At 41.0% G+C, this 25,237-nt stretch overlaps 1 protein-coding gene across 1 annotated transcript in view; it reads right to left on the reverse strand.

The window, feature by feature from the left end:
• TBX15 (T-box 15) overlaps nt 1–25,237 on the reverse strand; it is a 102,827-nt gene that overhangs the window by 27,498 nt on the left and 50,092 nt on the right. Inside the window, exons 2-5 of the mRNA XM_009287090.2 lie at nt 14,598–14,811; nt 4,652–4,753; nt 2,687–2,858; nt 2,114–2,281 (exon numbers count right to left, since the gene is read on the reverse strand). Of these exons, the coding sequence (XP_009285365.1) occupies nt 2,114–2,281; nt 2,687–2,858; nt 4,652–4,753; nt 14,598–14,811 (656 nt within the window). The remainder of the gene's footprint in view (nt 1–2,113; nt 2,282–2,686; nt 2,859–4,651; nt 4,754–14,597; nt 14,812–25,237) is intronic.

A 25,237-nucleotide genomic window follows, 5' to 3' on the forward strand; every position in this document is an offset into this window, starting at 1 on the left:
TTATAAAAATACCCTCCCCCAAATTTTTTTGGACAAAACCCCCAAATGTTTGGAATTCAGAGAGACAGGAAGAAATTTCAGTGCTTCTTTACGGTGAAGTGCCTTACAGCGCCAGTGCCTGACAGAGATCCCTCCTTAGCACCTCCCTTACCTGTGTAATTATGTCTTATAGGTCTGGCCATTAGGGAAGAACGACAGGCTTTTTCCTGACATTCCTTCTCCTTTCTCTATCCTCTTTCCATGTCTGGTCTACAGTTAAAGTTTGTGGAGTACATGCATTTGGGCAGGGGAGGCAGGAAATTTCAAATGCTGCAATGACAGCAAACCCACCATTGTACTGCAATATTTTTTTCTGCCAGAATAGTTGATCCATTTTGGATCCTGATTTAAGCCAATTCAAGGGGACCAGACCGAGAAAAAGTTAGGAGTGGGTATCCAGAAGCAGTCATGGAATCACTGTCAGCGCATGTGCTCTCTCTTATATGTTGCAAACTAAAAACTCCGTAACAATTCACTGGCTAAATGTGACAATCTGCCCTAAGCTGATTCCACATAGTTTTGTCCCTCAATCCAAGAATACTAAATATAATGACATCCACTGAGTTCATGAAGTCATCCTCCAGAAGCACAGATGCTGTTATGGAGACATATTTACCTTGCCATTTCTGATTCGATTCCTCTGCAATTTATGGCAGAAAATTGTATAACCTATTTTCCTAACAACAGGCTTGATAACAGATTATTTTTTCTTCCAAGCTGGTTTGTACCCTCATTCTAGCTTATAACAGTACCTTGTGCTCTCTAAGTGGACACACTATTAACATAGTAAAAAGCTTCACCAACTGAGATTCTGTTTCACATACTGGGAAAAAATTACCTTACACAACTCTTTTAATGCCATCAAAACACCCACCCCACTAAGGAGGAGAATGGCAGGAAAGGGAAATAGGATGTGCACAGCATCTCTCACCTGAGAATAAAATAGAGGGTATGTGTACACGAACAAGAGAAGAGGAGCACGCTGAGCTCAAAGCATGACAGAGGTGGTGTGAAGGCTAGTGGGAATCCTGAGGCAGAGGTGGCTGGCAGATGAGCAATACATGAGGAGATTACAAAGGGAACGGGTGGATAAAAGGAGCTCTCAATGTGTGCAATGAACACGCCTGCAGAAGAGATGAAGCAGGCCACCTCCTCCTCAAAGACTAGAACACCATCTTTCACTGGCCACTGAAGGAGAAGGGGGAGCAAACTTGTAAACCACAGCGAGCCCTTTCCAAAACGCCTTTCTTCGCTGGTGTCTCAAATGCTTACAATCTCAAATGCTCACATTTTCCTAGCAATTAATTTCCTCTGGAAGATATAATATCTTTTGAGAAAATAGAAAATAGACAGGGAATTCTGTAGTCAAACACGAGCGTGGACTAAGATTACATTTCTGAGCGCCATTCAAGGGGCAGATCAGTAACAAAGCTCAGTAGCCAAGGCCTCTGCAGATAGGATCCCACTGTAGCAACATCTCTTCCTTATGATATCTGGAGTCAATGGTAACACTCTCCACTGGGAACTGTGCAAGATCTGAATCAAACGTGAATTATGCATGAGAATTTTAGTTCACATGCAATACACGGACTGCTGCTGCTTATGTTCAAAGGCTTCTTTCATCAGCAAACTGATGAGATTCCTCTTCTATAAAACTTTTTCCTTCACTTTAGCAGTGAAAAAAACCTATGCATTTTCTCCGTGGGATAACAGATCTGGACTAGTTGTACTGCCTTAAAATTACGGTGGGGACAGGACACTGTAGTTTGTATCACGAGGCAGCAAGGAAGAGTGAACACAATACATATCTATGGTTGATCTCACCTACTTACTTTACAATAAAATCTGCAGGCACCTTATCTGCAAGATGGTTTTCTGGCTAGATACCTCATGTCTACACACTACCCGATAGCAAGCATTTTCTTTTTGTGCAGAAAAAAAACAGTGAGCCTGTCAAGGGTACACTCTTCCTGAGCTACAGTTCTTAGGGAAGTTAATGTCTCAAACACAAAGAGCACACTGGTATTTTTATGAACACACAACATAAAAGGAGCCTGAAGGCACGCAGCTTTACCTGTTGATTTTGGTAGGCTGTCACTGTGGTGAAGACAGTCTCAGGGAAGTTGAAGGTTTTCACCCCATCTCCTGAAGGAACTGGCTTTGTAGGAGAAAGATCACTGCTGAAATCCTTGCGGATGACATGAACACGGGGCTGGTACTTATGCATTGAATGTAAGATTATCTGAAGAAAAAACAAAAGGAGAAGGAAAAGGATTTTTTTTTTTTCCCAAAAAACATCTACACTACATCCAGAGGTACAAGGAAGCAGGGATGGAGTAAAGGCTAATATCAAGAAAATTACTCTTTTCTTACAAGTACATATGAGACAAAGTTTGTGCTATATGCAGGTGCCAAGTCAAAATGGAACTCCCATTCAAGGGAGAAAGGGGCGTTATTGCTTTACAGGGTCAGGCAACATTTTGAGGAAAAGCACTGAAGTAGGGAGAAAAGCTCCATAACTCTGGGGAGTGGTTACAGGCATGCGTGCCCAGCAGGACACAGGAGTATTGGAGCAGCAGCAGCACCCTTTCAAATCTGAGAGGAGCAAGGTTGGGGTAGCAGACACCAGGATTAGCTTCTAACTTACATGGCCTTGATCATCAAGCTCATTGTTGGTCAGCTTGAGCTTGTCAAAACTGACCACCTGTCTCATCCAGGTGTCTCCAGATGCCAGTGAGTCAGGGTGGATGTAAACCCTCGGGGGCACTGGGGAGTCAGCATTGCCAGCCACCATCCACTTGGAGCTGTGATACACATACCTGAAAGAGGAAGGGTTGATGGCTAAGGGAAGTTGTCACTCACTCACTGGAGGAACTTTTCAAGGGCTCCCCCTCCCCTGCCACCCTACCGCACGCACCCCAAGCTCTCATTTGCAGACAGGGGAGAATGCTTTATTGCAACCTCCTACCTTCTAAATGAAAGCCAGATTACCCCTGAGCCACTTGTTCAGACTTGATTCCTTATTAAAACCACCTTTGCAGTTATTTGCCCTGTAAAACTCTGCCACATGTGCCTTCTCAACTCCTTAACCCTCTCTGAGCCAGAGTAAGAGGCTAGAAAACAAAGCCCTCTCTGAAAATATTAATAACTGCCCATAATTTCTGGAAATCTGCACTGGCTCCCATGCCAGACTGTGCAAAACACATGTGTCTTCATCCAGAAAGGGCAAAATCCAATGGACAACTCTAGAACAACTGATAAAACAGAATTTCTGGTTTGAATTGTTGCAAAACAGGAAATTCCATATAGTATTACAAATGTTGGGATTAGAGGCTAAAATAATTATTGTGTTCCTGGTCTCTTGTGATCTTTTGTGTTCCTGACCTAGCCATCCTATATATGCCATAAATTTCTCTACCACAGCTTTGCCTAGACACTTTTTTTCTTTCTGTCCTGCGGCTCCTTCAGCCTAAGGCATTTCACAAACAGTCCTGCTAACACCTCTGGGTTCTGCCCTGTGCTGCCCCTTATTGGGTCTCTACTCAGCTCTGCTAAGCTATTTCAGTCCTTACCTACAAGCAGCGACTCATTTCATGTATTTTCAAAAGAAATGCGAAAAAAAAAAAAGAATCTGTTCCTTTCACTGCTACTTTGCTGTGGCTTTGCTACTTGTGGCTGCACAAGCTAACAAGGATAGAAACAAAGTAAGACAATATATTTATTTTCAACATTAATGCTGTCAGAACCACACTCAGAGAAAGTGGCAAAACATCTAGCTGAGTATCAGACACTACCTTGATGCTTCCCAGGAAAAGCATTTTCCTGAGAAACACTCTGCACAATCTGAGAGCAAAAATGTAATATTTAGCATTTGAAGCAGAGAATCAATTCTTGAATCCTTGAAATGTGGTGCAGTCAAGACTATTTGGGGAAAAGGCTTGCTCCCAGGGGTCTTTTAAAGAGTATAGATAAATCACCTCTGTCTGGATAGTTTTCTGGGATACAGAGGACAATGAGTTTTCCAGAGTACTTTTTAGGATCGGGAGCCCATTAATATCAGAGAAATCTCTTCTTCCTGTCTTTCAGCTCAGTGGTGGAGATTCACCAGAGGGTTTCTCAATGTCTCCGTACTGTAGGTCAGGGCCCATATCCCCTGTGGCTGCTGTGCTGAACAGTGAATGCTTTCAAAACAAAAATCACCCAATTCAGTTCAGGCCAGACCTGAGGTGCCTGTCCTAGTTCAGCCGCTACCTGCCCATTCCTTTCTTGCTGAAGTAGTTTGAGAGGCTCCAGACTCCCCGTTGATAACTCCAGTTATCAGTTCCCTCAGACAGTTGTTGCTAATCATGTCAATTGTGAAATGCATGCTAGGGATCTCCCCAGTTAAAAACTGCTATTTGAAAAGAGCAAGATTTCAATCCAAAAGTGCAAGAGAGTATATTAAACCTCTGGGTTTGTGTCTCACGATTCTGGTCAAATCAACTATCTTGGTGTAAATCAACATGGTCTCCAGCATACCTTTGCAATGGTGTATAATGGCATGTGTCTTTCCTAGGCTGTCATTGACAGTAAGTTATCACAAGGTTCCTACCTCTGTGCCTAAAAAGCTTACCTGTATCTCTTGTTATCCACAGGCACAATGTCCATGGCAATATAATACTGCTGGTGGGGATCCAAGCCTGTAATTTTCACTCTCATGGCTGGAAACATTCTCCTAGGTAAAGAAGAGTAGAAATAAGGAAGAAAATGGTGAATAAGGAAGCTGAAGGAGTTCCTTAGACCTCTCTCTGACACCAGGAGCACGCTACTTTACACAGCCCAGTTCTTGGCATGACTCCTCTGGGCTTGGTGTGGGTAGCAAAGACTGTGCTGGCAGTGGTTTGAATCTTCAAATTTTTCCCACTTAAGAAAAGGGTTAGCAGGATAACAGCCTGTGGGTAACAATAAAACACTCCCACTCGAGCACTCTCTTCCCAGCTCCTAGCAGACAGTTCTGCTATGCCCCACACAAACTGTCCTCTCTAGGCATTTCTAGGATGGGCAGTGTACCTTCTTCCTGCTGTTTTTCCCACTGGCCGTCCATCTATAATTATTCTTTCATATTCCATTAAATGCAGGATCACTTTAGTTCTCTTTTTTGAGAAAATCACATTTCAGTATAGAGTTTGATAGTATTGGAGTAATATTTAAAGAAAATCCATCATCCTGAAAGATACTCTCACTCTGTTTATAGTTATTCAAGAAAAAATGTCCCTCAAATTAATCTGCTTATTAGGCATATATTTCACATTTAACAGAAACACTGGCATTATCGTCATGGTTTCCTTGAAGTCCTAGTAGTATTTTGTGCAATCTTTTTAATAAGTGTTGTCTTTTCTACGTTGTATGATCCAGATCTGTCTTAAGCATTTTCTCCTGATAGGAAGTTATGAAACTCTGCACTAGCAAGAATAATTTCCCAGCTTTTCTTTTCTTGTTAAGCACAAGTTTAGCTCTGCTGTCCACTAGTCACTGTTCTGGAGGTGTTTGTAGCTAGGCAATTATTTCAGAAGAGAACAGCTCAGAACAATTTTAACCTCAAAGCATGTCGCTGTTAGTGTGGTTATAGCATAGTTTCTCCTTCTTAAAAATTTTCTGGTTGCCAGTAGTTCAATTGCCATTCTACGCTTCCCTCAAACAGCATGCTGAGCGAATTGTTTACGCCATATTGTATTTGCAACTAATGCAGTATTTTAATGTCTTCATAAAATCTGAGGAGCAGAACTGGGTGAAGTGCAAAAGGAAACGAGCAGCAAAGCAGAGCACTGAAAGAAATCCTGCATTGTTTCACTGACTGTTAACTCAAACCTGAGCTCCGCTTGCGTGGTGTCTCAGCCCTTATCTGAGAAAACCTTGAGCTGAGGTCCTACAGGATGGTGTTACTCGATTGCATGACTTCTGCCCAGAAGATACAGAGTTTTGGTAGGAGAAACTCTGAAAGTACTGGATGCTCATACAAAATTACATTCTGCTCCCCTGATAAGTAGATATATCCTTATGGAATGAGGGTAGTTTGGATGGAAGGAGGATATTAAAGGGGAATTTAAAATCACAATGCCAAAATCATGGAAAAGTGTACAAGAAATGTTTGTCCACTGTTTCTAGGGGCCATCCCTAGAAACCATCATGACACTTTCCTTTCTATTTAGTGAAAAGCAGTGACATGTCAAGAGAAGAAGATTTAGATCTCCTACCAACATTTCTGTTTCTCAAAGTATTACCAGTGGACGCAGCCTGGAGGAGGAAGAAAACAGGAAAGCTTATGTCAACACCTCCAAACATGTCTCTAAAACTTTGCACTGAAGGGATGAGACCATGAGAAGCTATTTTATTCTTTCCCATCCAGTCCACATATACCCACTTGCAGAAGAGGGTGGGAAGGAGGAGGTTGGTGCTCAGCCTTCGCCCTACCCACAGCTCTTCCATTTCAGGCCATTGAGAAGGAAAGTTCTGACCTATTAGTAACTGCATCTGCCTTGGAAAAGGGCATTTATCATGGGGGATGGGGAGAGCACCACCCCACAGCTGTCGGAGCACAGCTAACGCGAGTTATGAGAGACATAAAACTGTCAGAAAAATTGTCTGCAGAAACCCTTCAAGGAGAGAGCAGATTTGTGCAACTGATGGTGTGAGTTTGCTAGCTGAACGATTTGGGGGGAAAAAAGGGGATAATGGATTAGTCTTCGGTGTCTTGAGGCCATTACCTTGTTTTTACCACAATGGCTCATTAAATCTGCCAAGCCAAATGGGTACAGGATGTGGCATTTTACAGTCCAGCTCTCCTTAATTGGAGAGAGGTGGCTTGGGAGCAGCTTAAGAGGTAGGTCATGTTTCAGAGGGTTGATGAGAAACCCAGGATTAAATTTGAGTCTCTTTGGGTCTAAGTCTGCGCACTGTATTGGAAAAATTGAACGCTGTGTGTCCCAAGAAGCTCTCTCCAAATCTGCAGCCCCGTGTAAAGTTGCAGTATAGCCTGTGGGGTTGTTTGCTTATGAAATACCTTGTAAAAGATTACTGCAGACCATTCAACAGGCTTAGAGGCTAATCTCTAAAATGATTGGAGAGAGCTCGGCTGATCCCACTGTTTTCTCTAAGGTTTAAGGGTACTTTTAAAGTTTTGTAAATTATTACTGTTTTTCTTTTTCCATGGGTGTAAAAGTAACTCGGGTTTCTTTGCCATAAGGATGTGGCCTGGAACTGTCACAGCAGGTCTCCAGCAGTGTGGAAAGGGGAAAATGGAAAAGGCAGAGGCAAACAGTGGTGACTTAGGGATGTACTCAGGTGTAATCCTGGTTAAGTCCCTGTGCTCTGTGTTTCCTTTTGGCTGGCTCTTGGCTCACCAGAGGCACCAGCCCTATAGAAAATGGGAAGCTCAAAGGTTTGGAAGGAATTCAGGCCATTTGAATATGGCTGTATTAATAAACAGTCAAGAACCTTTCATCTAGAAAGACATCAGCTAGTTTTATAGTCAGCAGCTACAGACATGAAGGCCAACTGTTTTCATAAGGAACACGTGATGACATCTGATATATTTTAGGAGGAGGTTTTATATCAGCAACAGTTTGGGATGATCAAGTTATTTATATGTTAACTACCACTCAGCAGGAAAACAGTCCTCCTAAACTTAGACTGTGAACTTACACACAGTATCCTTTTAGAGGAAATATGATGTGATTTGAAATAAGTTATTACAATTATTTCAGGACCACTTAGAAGTGTTTTAAAAAGCATTTTTGTAACAACCATGTGCCTCAGTCTACTCAATTTCTGTCTCCTTCCATAACGAGAATGAGGTTTATGAAACTCTGAATGTGAAGAAAATTAATAATATGTAAAGATATATAAAACTTGATTGAAATAGTATTTGCCAGCACAGTAGTTTACTGATATTAAGAACCAAGTATTTGCCAGCACAGTAGTGTACTGATATTAAGAACCATGTTTGGGAACTTTCAGCAATAGAAAGAAGTAATTGGATTGTGGCAGCCAGCATTATTTTTTTGTTGTTGTTTAAACTTTTCATTTAACACAAAAATAATAGCTCAATTTCCTTTGTGAAAGCTGTTCAAAGAAGGAAGATCACAGGTATATCCCCAAACTGATTTTTTTTTATAGCATAAAGCTCCAGTTTCTAACCCTTAGGAGTCTCAAGGTGCCAACTGCCAACTCTGCCCCTTGCACTAGCACATGCAAAGCTTGTGTCAGGTTAGATCATCTTCAAAGTTGGCCTGCTCTGAGTGGAGGCATGGGCCAGATGACCTCCAAAGATTCCTTCCAACATAAATTCATTCTCTGTTTCACAGCTTAGTTTTAGAGAGGGCAATTCCCCATTAGGGGATCAGAAATTAAAAGATATCTAAAACTTGATTGAAATAGTATTTGCCAGCACAGTAGTGTACTGATATTAAGAACCATGTTTGGGAACTTTCAGCAATAGAAAGAAGTAATTGGATTGTGGCAGCCAGCATTATTTTTTTGTTGTTGTTTAAAATTTTCATTTAACAAAAAAATATAGCTCAATTTTCCTTTGTGAAAGCTGTTCAAAGAAGGAAGATCACAGGTATATCCCCAAACCGATTTTTTTTTTTCCCCAATAGCATAAAGCTCCAGTTTCTAACCCTTAGGAGTCTCAAGGTGCCAACTCTTATCCCTGCCCCTTGCACTAGCACATGCGAAGCTTGTGTCAGGCTAGATCATCTTCAAAGTTGGCCTGCTCTGAGTGGAGGCATGGGCCAGATGACCTCCAAAGATTCCTTCCAACATAAATTCATTCTCTGTTTCACAGCTTAGTTTTAGAGAGGGCAATTCCCCATTAGGGGATCAGAAATTAAAAGGTACCTGGCAGGTGGTCTCAAAACAGAAATGCAATACCTTGAACCTCTTCAGGCATTGGAAATACTCCTGTACAGACAGCTTAGTGAGCAGAAGTCACATGAGAGTTTAAAAGGACTGATGCAATTTACTGTACAGTTTTCATGACTGTTTAGTGTAATGATTTATACACTGCATAAACAACAGCAAAACTTAAATAAGATTAAATTTGCTTAAGGGTGATATCTGCTAAATGCAAACCCTAAAGTGAAGGGATGTGCTCTTCAATTGTAGCAAAAGACAATACTGTCTATTGACACTAACAGACAGAGTAGTCATTTCCCAGTCATAAAAAAATCTGATTGAGAAACTCCGCAAAATAATCTGATTTAGGTTTGCAGATTAAGCGTGCATGGTGTTTACAATGTGCATGAGTTTACAGGGCAGCCTGAAGTTATCATTGCTATTTTATACTTCATATTTCCTTGCATTTAAGACCAGTGCCAAATGTATATTTCTTTATAAAAACAAACCTGTGAGGAGTGAAAGTGAGGGAAGGCAAGGCAAGGCGAGGCAAGGTGAGGCAAGGCGAGGCCGGGCAAGGCGAGGCCAGGCAAGGCAAGGCAAGGGAGGCATGCCTTTCTGTTTCCCTCTGCAGCATAGGAGCATGTAAAGGAGATGTTTGTGTTGAGAGGAAAGGCTGAGGGGAGCTTTTAGGAGCAAAATGATTTATTGTTCATGAGGGAGAGGGAGCCCAGCAGATCTTCTCAGTAGCTCCCAAAGGGGACATTTTTCTGGAAGCTGGAGGAAGCTTATCTGGCCCACTGGGCCAGAACCTCTGGGCAGCAGTTTGGTAGCTATAGCCTGCCAGCCCTCACCCTGAGAAGTCCTCTCCATGGGCCCCTTCAGCCTCAACAGAGCTTCACAACAAAATCCCTGCTGCTGTCTCTAACTGAAGAGCACTGTGGGGCACTTTCTTCCTTCCACTGGAAATAAAAAAAAAAATTGGTAATGTAAACAGACCCAAGTACACGTTTCAAACAACTCAGACTCATGGTTTCAGGGAGGCAAAGAAACTCCAGACAAAATACCATTTAACCTATCAGGAGGCACAGAGGAGTCAGGAGGGGACAAGGTCACCTGTTCCACACACTGCTGGCGTTTTCCACTCTTATTACTGAACCCGGCCTCAGCACTTAGGTTTGAGCCATCCCGCAGTACAGATACGATAACTGTGATATGGCAGATGAGATCATTTCCCTCATTGTTGAGATGAGATCCCGGCTCAGTGACAGGTAGAACCTGGGTCTCCAGAGGAATACCTCCTGGCTGTGCTTGTGTGCATGGTCGCACTCGTATAACCACCTCCATAAACAGTAGGCAGCGCTTCCCTTCCAGAGCAGGGCTCAAAGCACTCTTTATAGTGTATCCCCCCAGTAATAAGTGCACATTGCTTTCCCCTTTGGGCAGCACCTCTATGCAGCAGTTAACTAACAGTTACCCCTGCAGCTTAGGTGACCATGGACTTCAGCTAGGGATTGTAGGGGTGTGGGGAGCAATTCAAATTCCTCTGCTGAAGTTGCCAGGGTACATGCGTGATCGCCATTGGCGAAGGAGAGTAGAGAAAAAGAATTAAAGATGTTTTTAGGACTAGTTGCTTAAATCAGTATGACCTGGGGCTTAAGCTGAATTTATTTTATTTTGTACAGAGTCTTTTTTGTACGTTGCCTTTCAAACAAAAAGGAGATAAAGTGCAGGTTTGAATGCACTGCAGCTGATAGAAAGCCATTTGCATCTTTCGCACAAAGAACAAAGGAGTCTTGTTACAAGCAACTTATTAAATTCTGAATAACAACGTTCTGATGGAAAGGAAGAAAGGAAAAGTTCTAAGAGGACTGAAGTAGGTTTATGGAAACAAAGACATCTATAAATACAGCATCAAGAAAAGAAAAAACAAAGCAGAATTAAACGTGAGTGGGAGTGTGAGTCTGAAAGTTGAAAAGTGTAGTAGGTCTGACGTAGGCATGATATAGCTCCAGAAATATGTTTGAAATGAGAATGTAGGTTAGAAACTAGCATTACACAGTAAGAGCAGAAAGACATTGTGGGGTCAGGCAGGAACCAAGCAGTGCCTTACGAGTCATAGGAAATTAAGCTGCGGTAGTTACAGGCAACTGAGTCTGTAATTATAAGGGCTTTCAAAACAAGAAGGCCTTAAAGGACTGAAACAGGTTTTCCAAAGAGAAAGCAACAAGAAGAGCAGAATCTTCCCTGGGGAAGGAAGAAGTTGCAAATTGCACTGTGCGTCTCTCACAATTTCAATACGTAGTAGGAAATCTTCAGGAAATAACACCAGTTCTGCTATTTTTGCCAGAAATCATGCAATCTAATCTATGGGATGCATCATATATCATGCATCATATCTGGAGAAACAGGACTGCTAGACTCAGCTCTCACCCATCACAGACACATCCTCTCTGAAAGAAAAATGTTTAACCTGAGAAGTTAAACATTTAATTTGTGAATTTTATCATATCTATAAGGACCATGCCCAATAAGCAGATGTACTACCTAAAGAAACTGCCCAACTCTTCATTATGTTTTGCAATGGTCAACCTACAAATGTAGTCAGCAGAAAAAAAGAATCCCCTCCAATATTTTTAACCTCACTTCTGGAGAAGAAAATCATCAAGCAGAAAAAATACATATATTTAGTAGCTATACAGATTTTGTGTGGGCAGCCAGTGATGAGCCAGTCAGCCATCAGGACTCAAGTAATGATAAGCATCTCCTTTCAGGAAGAAAGAATATTATTTAGGATTGTAAAGAATATATAATTTGCACCGTAATTATGACTCTGTATTGTGATACATGGTCTTTCGTAAGTGGAAAAATTATCAAGACTGGAGCTTGCAAAGGCACTTGAGAATGTTATTAATGGTGTTACAGAAAAAATCTTGGAAAGAGAAATATTCTTTACAGTCCTTACAAGTTTTCCTACATCTATTCCCTACTAAAAATTATCAAAATACATATTGTTTTGGACTCCTTAAAATAGTTAGGGTGTCTGTCTTTCTTAACATGTGCTGTTAAACACCTCTGACAGCCGCATAAATAGGGAAAGAGATATTTCATCAGAAAATGCAGACCAAGGTTTTCCCCAGAGTATAGACACCTCTCCTCCAAAACATGGAAACCAAAATCTTTGAGCCAAAATCTAAGAAAATCAAAACTTTTTTTTTTTTTTTTTTTTTTTAATTGGGGCCATTTTAAAGCAAAGAGAAGAAATCAGGCGAGGGAAGTGAATCTGAATTTTGTTTTGGGATTCTTCTTTACTAAATGGGGCTCAGTTTTCCTGGCATGGTGCTTCACTGGAATTGTAGTTCAGCTGCATCATGTACCCACATGTAAGGAACTATGTACATGTTACAATAATTCTTAATCAGCTTCCTCTTATTACTGTGTGATTAGGGATATGTATCTATTGTTTGTTATGATGATATGCGATGTAGGAAGCCATATTTGTCAGGAAGGCAACATGAATGGCAAGTTCCATGAACCACTGCTGACATGAAACATTTCAATTCATAAATGTCAGAAGAATAGTTTTACATCAAAAGTGTCAAAATACATAGTTCCAATCAACAAATAAGAGTTTATAGCTCAAAGGCAGCAGATGACAAATTTCAACAAAAAGTTGTTCTTTTAAAAAAATCAGCAATGTATTCAATATTGTAATTTCCTAAAAATTTTTCAGGAACTACAGAATCTTTTTGTATATGTGTATCAGTCTGACCAAATAGAAATTTTTCTTTGTTGAACTGATCGGAAGTATTTAATTTCATTATGTTATACCTCCCCAGAATAGTTCACTGTGTTTTTTTCCATGAACATTTCCTTCACCAGGACCCCCGCCAATGCTGTCAAGGATTTTGTGAGAAGTTGCTTTGAACTAGTTGCAAAATTGCAGGGGCATTGGTGTTGCAACTTTTTTGGTGACTTTTTTTTTTTTTTTAAATGTAATCAGGGTATGGCTTTTTAAGATCCCAGAAAGGTCAGCTACTTCATTCAGAAATGTGTGAGCTGCTGAGATCATCTTCATACCACTAAGCTCTGGGCATTTTAGTGTGCACTGGTGTTGGTGGGCTTCAAGATATTTATGCTGGTGTTAAGTCTATCTACTCCATGTATCATAAGAGAATTAATTATAGTTAATCCAACAGGTAACAACATACTATTTTAATTCTCTGAGACAGCATGACCCAGGCACCAGGACAACAAAGTCAGAAGCAAGGAACTTGGTTCTGCCAGTGTCGTATTTAATGATGCTGGACAGATCACTTAATCTGTTTAGGTCTCAGTTTCACCCCCTATGAAAAGAGGATAATGATAGTAATTTTCTCTGGTTCTGCTTTGACATCTCCAGAGAAAAGTTGTTGCATAATAGGAAGTGTTATAATCCCTGTTACTTTGCCTCTTCCATTTGAGGCAGAAGGGCAAAACCAGCAGCCCACTCTGTACCGATGCAAGATGTTTCCTGTGCCAATGAGATCGCGTATCTAAAAGCGGGAGCTAATCTGGTTCCGATAATCTTCTTCAGGGATTGTCTGGGTTGTTTGTCCAACATAACTTTCCTTAAATTATCTGGACTTCCTGGGGCTACAGAGCAATAGCGCTCACTTCACAAGAACATAAAGCAACAAGTCTAGCTGTTCTGGCAAATTCTGAGAGCACAGACATGAAACAAAATTATAAACAACAGAGCACCGCGTTTTTTCCCCGAAACTTGGGGGAAATTCCCTTCCGCACGCCCGCGGAAGGGGCAGAACAGCTCCTGGGGCAGTCACGTGGGTTGTTCGCGGCAACCGGCTCTGTCCGTGGTGCTGACTTCCTTCCTCACGGCACCGATCGGAATTAAAACCTCGTGAGGTGGAAGGAAGGAACAGTATGTTAAGGCAAACATGGCTAAGGGCCTAGTTTGAGGGACCCAGGCATTTACAACTAGCTTCAAGCTGTGTTTTGGCAAACAGACTTCTAGCCATTTTTTAACAGTAGACAGCAACGAAGATCTTGCCCCTTGGCTGACAGCATGGTAGGGTGGGTTTTTCCTTTTAAAAAAATCTGGCTTATTAGTGGCTCTTCCTAACCTCAGCTGACGTGGTATCAGTTGCAACAGCAGAGGAAAACATTAAGCCTGCACATTTTTTATACAGGAAGTCATTAACATTTTATCTATTTAGAGTTGCAGGACGACATTAATTTGGTGCAAAGGTGAGTTTGAATTTCACTATATCTGAGATTAAATCAACTGGCTTATGAAGTGCTATGTGAACTTGAAAGGAAACTCAAATGGCTCACCCCCAAATTCATAACTCATTTTAAATTCAGTACAGCAAGCAGTACAATGATCATTTCCTGATTTATTTGCTCAAAGGAAAGACTACCCTCAACAGTTTCCTGCAGCTGCCAGTTCTCCTTTGGAGCCACTGATTCAAGCAGTAATATGAAACAACTTTACCTGTCTTAAGAAAGCTAGTAGGAGATACAGCTGTGAAACTCTGACAGCCATTTAATTTTTCCTGCATATTTATTCCTTTGGCTTATCAAGAAGAAAAAAAAGGTTTATTTCTTAAAAAAAAAACATATTTTTTAATTTGTTTTGTTATGATCTTTTTTTTTAACTAGACAGAAAGCCAGAGATATCTTACCTGCCTGCTTTTGTGATGATCATCTCTGTCCCAATGTCATGAAATCTTTTCCAGAGGTCAGCACACTGCAGCTCTACCTGGATCTCTTCCATGGATGAAGGCGGAGGAGGCTGAGGGCCTGAGCCACCAGATGTAAGGTCAGAATGGGAGCCAAATGAGCAGGACGTCCTTTCTGCCAGCACCTCTGTGTCTGACCCAGTGCTCTGCTCTGAGTCTGCAAAGTAAACACGCCAGGTAAGACACTTCAGTTCTACCTGTTGTGAGCGGTAAAGGGAGGGAAGAGGACAGCCAACAAGGGAAGTGCTGAAGAACAGTACAATGGCCTTTTATATATATATAAACACATATATACTTATGGTTTGTTGTAATTTATGGCCTGATTTGGGGCTTTGGGTTTCCAACATGACATCTGACATTTTTGTAAAGTTTTAGAAACAGCTGAAAAAAGGACTCTCAACATAAAATATAAATAGTAACAAACAATGCTGGGAATGGAGTACAAAATATAGGTTAAAAAAATAGAAATGAAAAAAATTAATTCAACCCATAGTTTCAATCCAAGATTAGATGGGCTCACTGGAAAGCTACATTCCATTTAATTGAATATCCTCCTGCACTACTATTGAAGAGTTGGTTATTTTTAAGCAACACTTTTTTTTCCTTTTAATATCCTTGTCATCAAAAATAATGAGCATTTTTTTATTTTGCTATTTGGCAGCACCATCTTGGAAATGTGTTTTATTTGCTCTTATAATCTCTTTTTTGGAACAATGACATTTCCTGGGAAAACAACCATGCAACCTTTGGTGAGAAAAACGCTCTAGGCTACTGAAGGACAAAAAGGGAAGAGAGTAAACATATGGAATATGTTACCAAGGAAAGCAATTGAAGCAAACTGCAGAAAAAAACACGAGACAGCCACCTCTCTTTATGGGGGAGAAGAAGAAGAAGGCTTGCTCAAAAAATAAGCAAACAAAAAAGTGATGTTAGACTAGTTTAAAAGTCCAGGTTGGCACGCTGAGTCAGATGGCCCTTTCTTTGCAAAAATATCTCATGTATGTATTAGGTAGGTATGGTATATATATGGTCCTAGTTCTCATACGGCAGGGCTAAGATGGAATTTTGCAAATAGCAGTGTTTTTTTGCAACAGGGTGCACACTCACATCAAAATAATTCACAATACCTTCTGCAAAGCAATGTGTTTATATTTTGAACCTGATTTTTAACAAATTGGCACTAGTATTATATAGATGATTGACAGAGGAATAAAGTGATGTGAAGCACTCAGTCAAATGGCTCAGGAAGAGCTCTGTGGATTTCAAAGAAGGTACAGAAACAATAATTTAGAGTGTCCTCACTGATCACATAAGTACAAGCATCCCAGTGAAGGAATAAAACAGCTATTTATATGTATTCTCTGCACTTTAAGAAAGAAAGAGATATCTCTGTCTGCAGGGGAAACTTAAGGAGACAAAAAGTAACAATCTGTGTTAAAAATGTGATGAAATCACCCCAGCTAAAATTCTTTCCATACCAAGCAAATGCCAGAAACCCTTTAATAACCCTGAGATCATGCAGGCTGAGTCTCAGATTTGCAGTGTTTCTGAGAGACAGTGTCTCCTGGAGCAGCTTGCACATCAGTGCAGAGGGCTGTAGTTAAGAAAAGGCTGGGGGTGAAGATGCCGCCTGCAGAACCATCAGCCCCACCTCCATTTTTCTGGAAAATTCATACTGCTGCAGTGGCATGGACATAAACTGTTTGGCTGATAGTGTATGAGAAACTTCCAGCCCCAAGTGCCATCAGGAAGCATTTATCTTCTGTGAGAACCCTAGGTGATACGTCATTGCATAGTGGACATTTTGCTTGAAGGACGTTTTCAGTAAACTTTGCCAACGGTTTAGACAATCTGCCAGTACAAAGTAGAAATTCTGTAGGACACTAGAAAGGTTTGGTATGTATTGCTCCCAATCTATTTTGAATATAGAGTCCTTTATGTCTCCCACTGACTTCCAAGTTGGGCTGAAGCAATAACAGGTCCATCCATCTAAAGGAGTAACACAAACCTACCAATGGAGGATTGTTACATGCAGACCAGTACTACCCCCAAAACCGGTATCCTAGACATAAGCTGATTCAAGATGATATGAGATAACTTGCTGGGGTTCTGTGACCACAAGACAGAGAATCAATCTGAGAGTACAGAGGGGCTGAGACATTTTCTCCCTGCTTCAGGAGCCCAGTGCTGCAGGAGCAAAGTGTTACTTATCTGCTTCCTCTAGCTCAAATTATTCCACCTCAAAGGGTTGGAGCAGGTAAGCCTGAGTAGGGGTCACTATGCTTAGGACGTTTGTTTTCCTAGTGACAGTTAATCACTTTATCCTTCAACAAAAAGCAAGAGTATGCTTCACAAATCACAGTAAGACTTTTTTGTATGTCTACTCATGTGCCAAACCATTAACCAAAAGTCTTAACATCTTTTCTGAGGTCCTAAGAAAGTAAAGGTAAACTACACTGGGAGTCTGAAGAGACTGGACCTAGGGAAAAGCTTCCATTATGGAGTCCTCCTCCCAAAATGAGGTACTAAGCTGCAGGTTTGAACCTAAAGAGACTATTTTAGGCCACATCATCTGTGCTTGGTTCAGGCACTCAGAAACTCTGTGCATCCTCTGAAGCAGTATGGTAAATGGCCAACAGATGGCACTTGGCTAGATGCTGTCCCCGCATCATTCCAGCATTTCCTGGACAGCCTTTCAAACTGGGCATGTGGTTGGAGCCTTAGGGATCCCTGGGAATTGACTGGAATTGCATGCTGCAGAAAATTAAATATCAGAGGCTTAAGCCCCCTCTCATTGATTTTATGCTGATATCACTCGACTGACTTTACAGACTTTTGGAGGGGTTTTTTGACAATGATGGAAGTGGAAGGAGAGCCACAACCTTGGATATAATTTGCCATGCTGGCACAAATAAAAAATTGCAAAAGGAATTCACTAATTACTGATAAGCCAGTATCTAACCAACCATGCAGTAGCACACAAAGGAGAAAAGAACTTTTTTTCTTCCAAGAACTATTATGTTGTGCCCTGAAATATGATCTATAATTACCCCTAAATTAGTGCACAGAACAGCAAGTATCTCTCCTTCCGCCAATCTTGGAAATGGGAGAGGGAGAGTCACTAGTGTTGCTGCTCTTAGTTCAGTCTCTGTAGGCACTGAGATGGGTTTTGTGTTTTCTTCAGCCTTTCCTGAGCTATGCCCTCCTGAATGGTGTCATCCAGTTGCAGACACTGAGTTCATTCCAGACGCAGGGAATTCAGGGGAAGTTAAGTGCATCTGACATATGAAAATCATCCCTAATGACATCCAGCTCTATAAGACTCTGTGACTCTCAACTAGAGTTCTCTACATGTGTTAGGATTCTGAATTAATCAAGAGACAGGTGTCAACATCTGCAACATACAGAGGGGTGCAGGGTGAACCAGTCTCAATATGTAGTAATTAATTGTGGCGGCTGGCAGCTAGCACAGCTCAAGCCACCCTGCTGCACATACTTGCTCACAACGAAATAAGACAGGAAGAAGATCTGACTTTTCTTCTGGCATTCAAACTGGGAGCTTGGTTTTCTTCATGTGCCAGCTTCAGTGGGGTGCAACTTCGCTAAACTCAAAGACATTACTTCTACTTTATGTTGGTGTCAGCAGAGGGGAATTAGAGAATAGCTCCTGAAGCTCCAACAAAATAGAACATGCCTGTGACCCTGAGGTGCAGATTGTGGCTGGTACTACATATCGTGTCTGAAGGACAAACAGAAGGATTTCTGAGGAAGATAAGCTTCCTATAATTTCTTCTAGCTCCAAAGTGACAAGATGAGATTATTTGCCTTTCCTTAAAGAGGTTCCTTGTACAAAAGCCCACATGCTGAATTCAAGGTCCAGCCACAGGAAAATGCAGACCTCCCCCATGCAGTGGTTTCCTTTCAGAGTTAGGAGACCATCTCAGACTACTACCATAGGACTGCTGGTTCTCTGGTGCCGTGTTGCAATCCATGCCACTTTTGGCATATGTTAGGCAAGCAGCAATTAAAACAGTTTTATGGTTTTCTCTTGCTAGGGTAGAGTACAGTCCTTGAGAAAGGATACTTCAAAACCAAGCTCATCCGTTGCTGGCAACTAGCAAAAGTGGGAGTAGATGCAACTGAGGTTTCTAAACCTACCGTATTCCACTGGGCTTTCAGTTGAGACAGTCTCAGGTCAAAATGTTCCTCATTGCTTTTACAGGCACCCATAAACTTGCACTTTCTGATCTTACCAACTTTTCTCCACAAGGTCCTTCCCCTCACCTGTCTGCTTGAAGAAGGGCCCTTCCTGCTGCACCATAGCTATTGCGGTGAACATCTCCAAAGCTCCTGCTGACTGCAAATTCATATCACTCTGCCTCTTTCATTTCCTCCTTCTTGCAAATCTCTTCTAAAACCATCCATTTCCACTCTTGCTCATTCCCTATGTTCTTTTTTTCTGATGTTTCCACCGATTATTTCTGCTGTTCTACGGAGTGATGTGTAGCCAGAAGAAAACACAGCCATTTTGGTCTGTATGGAGAAGGACCCGGTGCCCACAGGGGAATGCCAATGCTTAACTCCTCCAGACTAACACATTCTCCCCAGAGACAATACAGAGAAAAGTTCCTAAAACACTGTCCCTTGTTTCAGGCAGCTTGCTGGACAAACAGGCTGACCAAGTGTTTTTGACCATGGGACTTGGCCTGATCTGTCAAAAACAGACAGGCTTTTGCAAGCATTGTATTTCAAGGAGCTTGAAACTATCCAGTGTGACACTACTGAAAAGTTCATGGAGAAGACCCATGGGTTCAATGTGCAAAAAAACCCTCTAAGGCCTGAAGCATAGCTCTCTCTCACTGCCACCGTGCAAAAAGGCCGTTCCTTTTCTACTACCCCATTGGCTGGCTTCCTATCATCCCTTCTTACCACACTGACCACGTATCCAGCTACTGCAGTTTAACAGTGTTGGACCTGGAGGAGAGGAAATTTCTCAGCACTTTCAGCAACCTTTGAGCCTACCAACAAGACCACAGGGTCACTTTCAGAGCTCCCAGGGATACCATGGTGATTGCTGAGATTACAGAGGAACATTAAACTAGTTCAGATTTTTTCTTTCTTAATCCCTTTCCCATTTCTACTATCTCCAGGTTGCCCTGGAAATCCTCAGCTCATAATTTCTTTTGATCCACAAATTCCCAGGCTTCTTGTTGGCAGATAGGAAGGAAAACACCATTCTCACAAGCATGGTGACTATGAGGTCAGCATCCCCACTGAGTGCCCCAAGATGATGGAAAATAACCCCAACCAGCTTCCTGCACCAACACCATGTGTCCTGGGATCAGAGCCCTCTTACACAAAACAAAGCTGCTGCCTGACTTCTTTCTACAACTCAGCTGCCTAGTATTCCTCATGTACATTCCTTGCTTTTTCGTCAGTCTGGTACAAGAGGCAAACTGGTACGTGAGACATTAAAAGCCATTAATTTTCTAAGCAACTTCATACATGGATCTTCAGCAGAATTTTTTCTGCAGCTGGAGCACAGCAGGGATACTGCTCCCCTTATTTAACCAGTAAAACAAAAAGAGCTCAGTTTAGTCCTTGGCCATATCATGCAGCTCATGCATTCAACAAATGTTTTACTCCAAGGTATCAAAGAATGTAAACTACAGGACTGAGATCAATGACAAAAACCTTATATACATAAAACACCACCTACCCAGAGGAGCCCAAAAGACTTACTCTCTTTCCCTTTTTTCTTTTTTTTTCTTTTTTTCTTTTTTTTTTTTTTATTTGTATACATGTAGATCTCTATAATGTAGATTGTCAGATTCCATTAGCATAAAGATTTCTCTTGGGTGGAATGTGGCAGCTGCTACAAGCTGTTAGGGTTTTTTTTTTTTAAACTGTTTATTTTTGTTTGCAAGGTTTGTGAACATTTAGTGCAACAGGTGGTCCTTCGCTCTCCCCTGCAGTTGATTTGCTGGCAATCAGGATCTGCAGACTACAAAGAAGGCACAAAATCCTGGACATGCATGGGCAGAGAAAATTTGGGGGATGTCATTTTTTTTTTCTATGAACTCAGCTGAAATTAACTGAGTGGACTTTTGCTGCTGGTTGCAGACAGATTCTTTTTAGATTTCTAATTTTAAAACTGGCTACTGCCATCCCACAAAATCATCAGCATAGGAACCATGCATATAGCAGTGTGACATTACTGGAATCCGGATACAGAATGTCACAAGCCTATGAAAGTGAAAGAACAGAAACTCACTAAAAGTCCGAACAGTTTGGAAGAGTGGAAGTTCATCTGGCCATGGTGTGGTGGCTGCTGGTGCAACTACTTCAGGTATAGAACTGTTTTCCCCTGATAACTAATATTTGGGCAGAAGCTAAAACAAGGACCTCAGTAACTTCAAAATTACACAAGAAGTCCGGCTGTGGCAAAGACAGCAGGAGCAGCAGAGGTGAAACAGGCTGGAGTTCAACAGAGCCATTCAGATTAGCACGGTTGCATTTTACGCAACTGATCCAGCAATCACTCTTGCTGTAGGCAAAGGTTTCTAAACACTTCCCAGGTGATTGTAACCATATGCACATGCTGCACACAACAAATAACACAAAGATAGTTCTTCAGGTGTTCTTATAGTCTTACCCCCCTGAACTGTTTTCCATTCATTCACATACCCTACTACATTAATCGTGCCTTCTTCCAGCATTAGGCCCATTATCAACTACATACAGCTAGAATTTGTAAACTTTTATTATGATAATAGACTCATAGAATGGTTTGAGTTGGAAGGGACCTTTTAAAGATCATCTTGTCTATCCTCCAATAATATTTATTATTATTACATTAGTGACTACAAGTTGCAACCAATATCAGGATTTACTGATCTGGTGACAGTACAAGCTTGTCCAAACCAAGAACTTCATCTATACTCATGCTGCATTGCAATCTCAGACAGCCAAAAGAAGGATTCAAGTAATTAATTTCCAGCCTAAGACCCTTTTATGAAACCACAGCAGGACAAAATGGCATTAATATCAGCAAGACTCAAAAAGACAAAACTAGAAGACGTTGTATAGATGGGAAAACGTGGGATAGACAAATAAAGAGAAGCAGGACAAAATGGCATTAATATCAGCAAGACTCAAAAAGACAAAACTAGAAGACGTTGTATAGATGGGAAAACGTGGCATAGACAAATAAAGAGACCTGATACAGTCACAAGTGAAATCAATGAGAGACAAGCTGATTCTGAAATGAAGAATTCCTCTGGTGCTTTAACCTCAAAGACTTCTTCATCCTCCTGAATTATAGTTTTATAAGGTGTTTTCGTAAGATGACTTGAGCCAGCAAAGCTTGTAAAATACACTCAAGCTGATGGCTGCCCTTACCAAAACAAAGACTGAGTATAAGGCCAGTATGACATGGAATTATTACACATATATATCCCCATGGCAAACACAGTTAGTAGGAGAATATAAAAGCAAACACAAAGACAAAAAAACACGGTGGCTTTGGCTCTAAATGCAAGTCTTGCATCAACTTGACTGTGCACTGCCAAGAACTGACTGCCTCTGCCTTGGCTTATTCCATGTAAGACTCAACAAGAGGACACAAGACCCAGCAAAGAAAAAATCACCCTGATTCACTGGTATGCTCCAGCTGCTCTGCTCCACTCCAGCAATGCAAAACAGCTGTAAACCTGGTTTAACCAGCAAGTTAAATTGGGTTTATGGCTTCTCAGTATTGGCAAAGAAGTACAAAGCAGCTGGAGTTTACTAGTATACTTAGCCCTGGGGGGTTGACCTCAAAAGTTAACTCTTGCTCCAGCCAGGAGAAAGAATATCAGCCACAATTAAACTTTAAAGTGATTTTTTTTATCTCACAAACTATTGTATTTTTTAAGAATGCTGGGAAAAAGAAAACTTACACATTTTGCCAACATACAGTTTAGGACCAGACATTCAAGACACCAGCTCCGGTTTCGAGCTGCATCAGCTAATAATGGAGATGCTGGCTGCTGGGCTCTGAAGTCAGCCTTGGCAAATACAAATTCTCATTACAGAAGTGTAAGCTAAGTGACCAAGAGCGTTCTGAGTAGTGTCACAGCATAGGATTTCTTTGTAGACTTCATACCCAATCCCACCATATTCTCTCAGGAAAACTGCCTGCAACTCATCAGTCTGTACTTTAGACTATCCATCACATTTAAAAATATCCCATCAAATGGATGTCAACCAAAAACCTATTCTACAAACTCTCCCATCTCTGGATTGAGGTAACTTGTTTGCTTAAAAGTATTTTATAAGCATAACCTTTCCCCAGCAGAGGCTTCTAGCAATCATATTTCAGGAGAACAAACCCCACTGAAGTAGCAAAACTTGGACTCAGTGTTTGATGTTGTATTATTGACTTCTGGAAAGCAAAATATAGCTTGGGCATTCAGTATCTCAGACTAGCTTTGAGGAAAATGCAATCTGAAATTTCAGTATAGAAGAAACCAACAGATTCCTAAAATTCCCTGAGGAGATTCTCTGCAGCTGTCAGTCAGCATTGCCTCAGGACAAGGAATCACCAGCACAGCCTCACAAAAAGACTGCTCAGTAGCAAATATTCAGAAAGCCCATACTTAAAATGGTAAAGGGCTTAAAAAGAGCATGCAGAAAAACAAGATTCAGTTAAATCAGGAGATAAAATAAAAGAGCATAATACTCAAGAAAATGCAGAAGAACACAGAGAATGGCAACCTTTAAAAGCATGAGAAGTACTAGGGAGAAAGTGGGATGTTATTAAAAGAAGAGGGAGGTGAAATTGATGACAACTTTAATCTGGCCAAGATCCTGAACTGTACAGGCTACAAAGAATTTGTCTGGCCAATGTCCAAGAGTTTGTGTAAAATTAAAGAGTGGAAACGCACTTGAAAGTTAGGGAAAGCTAAAAAAAATAAGAGACCAGGCATTAGATGCATTATATGCTGTAGCCTGTAAACATAGAGTCATTATTCTTATAAATAAAACCATACAACAAATATTTAGAGACCAGCCTAAACCAAAATGTTGGCTCTAAATAACCACAAATTGTGCAGGAGTTTGAAACTAGATCCCAGCTCTGTGGCAGGCCCTTCCCTGATGGGAGCGGGCACAAGCTCTGGGACAGTCTGTTTCTGGATTCTGCGGCTTGGACTGCTCTCTGCCAGCCAGGAAAAAAAATAATTCTTAAAAAAGGAAAACATGACACAAGATTAATGCTGCAGAGGTATCTGTTCTCTCTGAGACCAATGTGAAATCGTCGAGAAATTTAAAATGACTGCAAAGTCCAGAAAATATTGCCGTCTTTTTGTGGGTATGAACACAACTCAAACAAATGAAGATTAACATTTTAAATATTTGCAAGCTGATATCTGGTGGCCTACAAACCACGGGGAAAGAAACATTACATATGTTTCCCTATACCATGGTGGTTATCATGACAGCAATATCAGGGAGCCAGCTGGCATCTTAATAACAAGAAATGTCCAACCCTTTCCTGAGTCCTACTGAGCTCTTGGCACTGCTGTCACATGGCGGTGAGTTCCACCGTGTAACTGTGCACACAAGAAGAGAAAGAGTCCTTTTTCACTTTAAAATGCATCGCCTTTTTAGTATGAATGTTCATTTGCTGCAGTGTTATAATGAGATAAATACCACTCTATGTATTGCTTGTATTTTCTTTCTAAACGAAACCATTTCAAAAGGAAATCATTAGGAAATTTCCATGGGAATGGTTTTACAAGAAAAATGCAGCTCCATTAAGCTGAAGTTTCAAGTTTAAATTGTTCATTTTGTTCACAATCTACAATTTTCTTTTGGGAAAACAGTAATTATCAGGCTATTCCTGTGGAACTGATGTTTGGGTTTGTAATAGTTCAACAAATCATTAAACTACATTTTTTTCATCCACATGCTACATTAGCCAAGCTGTCCTTCAGACCCCCCACACCCCTTTCTGAACCAGACTTTGGAAGACTATCGGCCCTAGCACAATTTTGATTGCCCTCTATCTAAGCTTCTTGACTGTAATCCAAATCCTTTCAGATTTTATTCATAACAAAGCTTCTCCTTGACTCTAAACATTTTAATTGCTCGCTCTCTGAATCTGTTCTATTTTTATTACATACATGCGCACGCACACACACAAAGACACATTAAGTATATGTATGGGATTGAATTCTTAAAAATGTATTTGGCTTTTAAATCAGTCATCTGCCACTGGCTCACATAGCAGAAATTATAGTATTTTCAATGGTACTTTCCATCAGGAAGGTTCTTGCAACCTAATGTTCTGTTTGCTGTTTTGATCACCTCTGCAGAGTGACCAGATGTTTTTACTAAACAATGAGCCTGGGGCATTTTTCACAAGTGATAAACATATTCTTCCTTTTATTTGCTTCACATACAACTGACTTGCACTCAAACCAGCCAATTTTCCTGCCTCTGACTATGTAGCCACGCAGGTAGGGTTGAGAGAGAAGATTTTCCAGAAGCACCTGAGCACAGTGCTGATTTTTTTAACTTCTAGTGTTTCAAGACCGAGC

Source organism: Aptenodytes forsteri, unplaced genomic scaffold (assembly GCF_000699145.1).
Source record: "Aptenodytes forsteri isolate BGI_AS27 unplaced genomic scaffold, ASM69914v1 Scaffold216, whole genome shotgun sequence".
NCBI lineage: Eukaryota > Metazoa > Chordata > Aves > Sphenisciformes > Spheniscidae > Aptenodytes > Aptenodytes forsteri.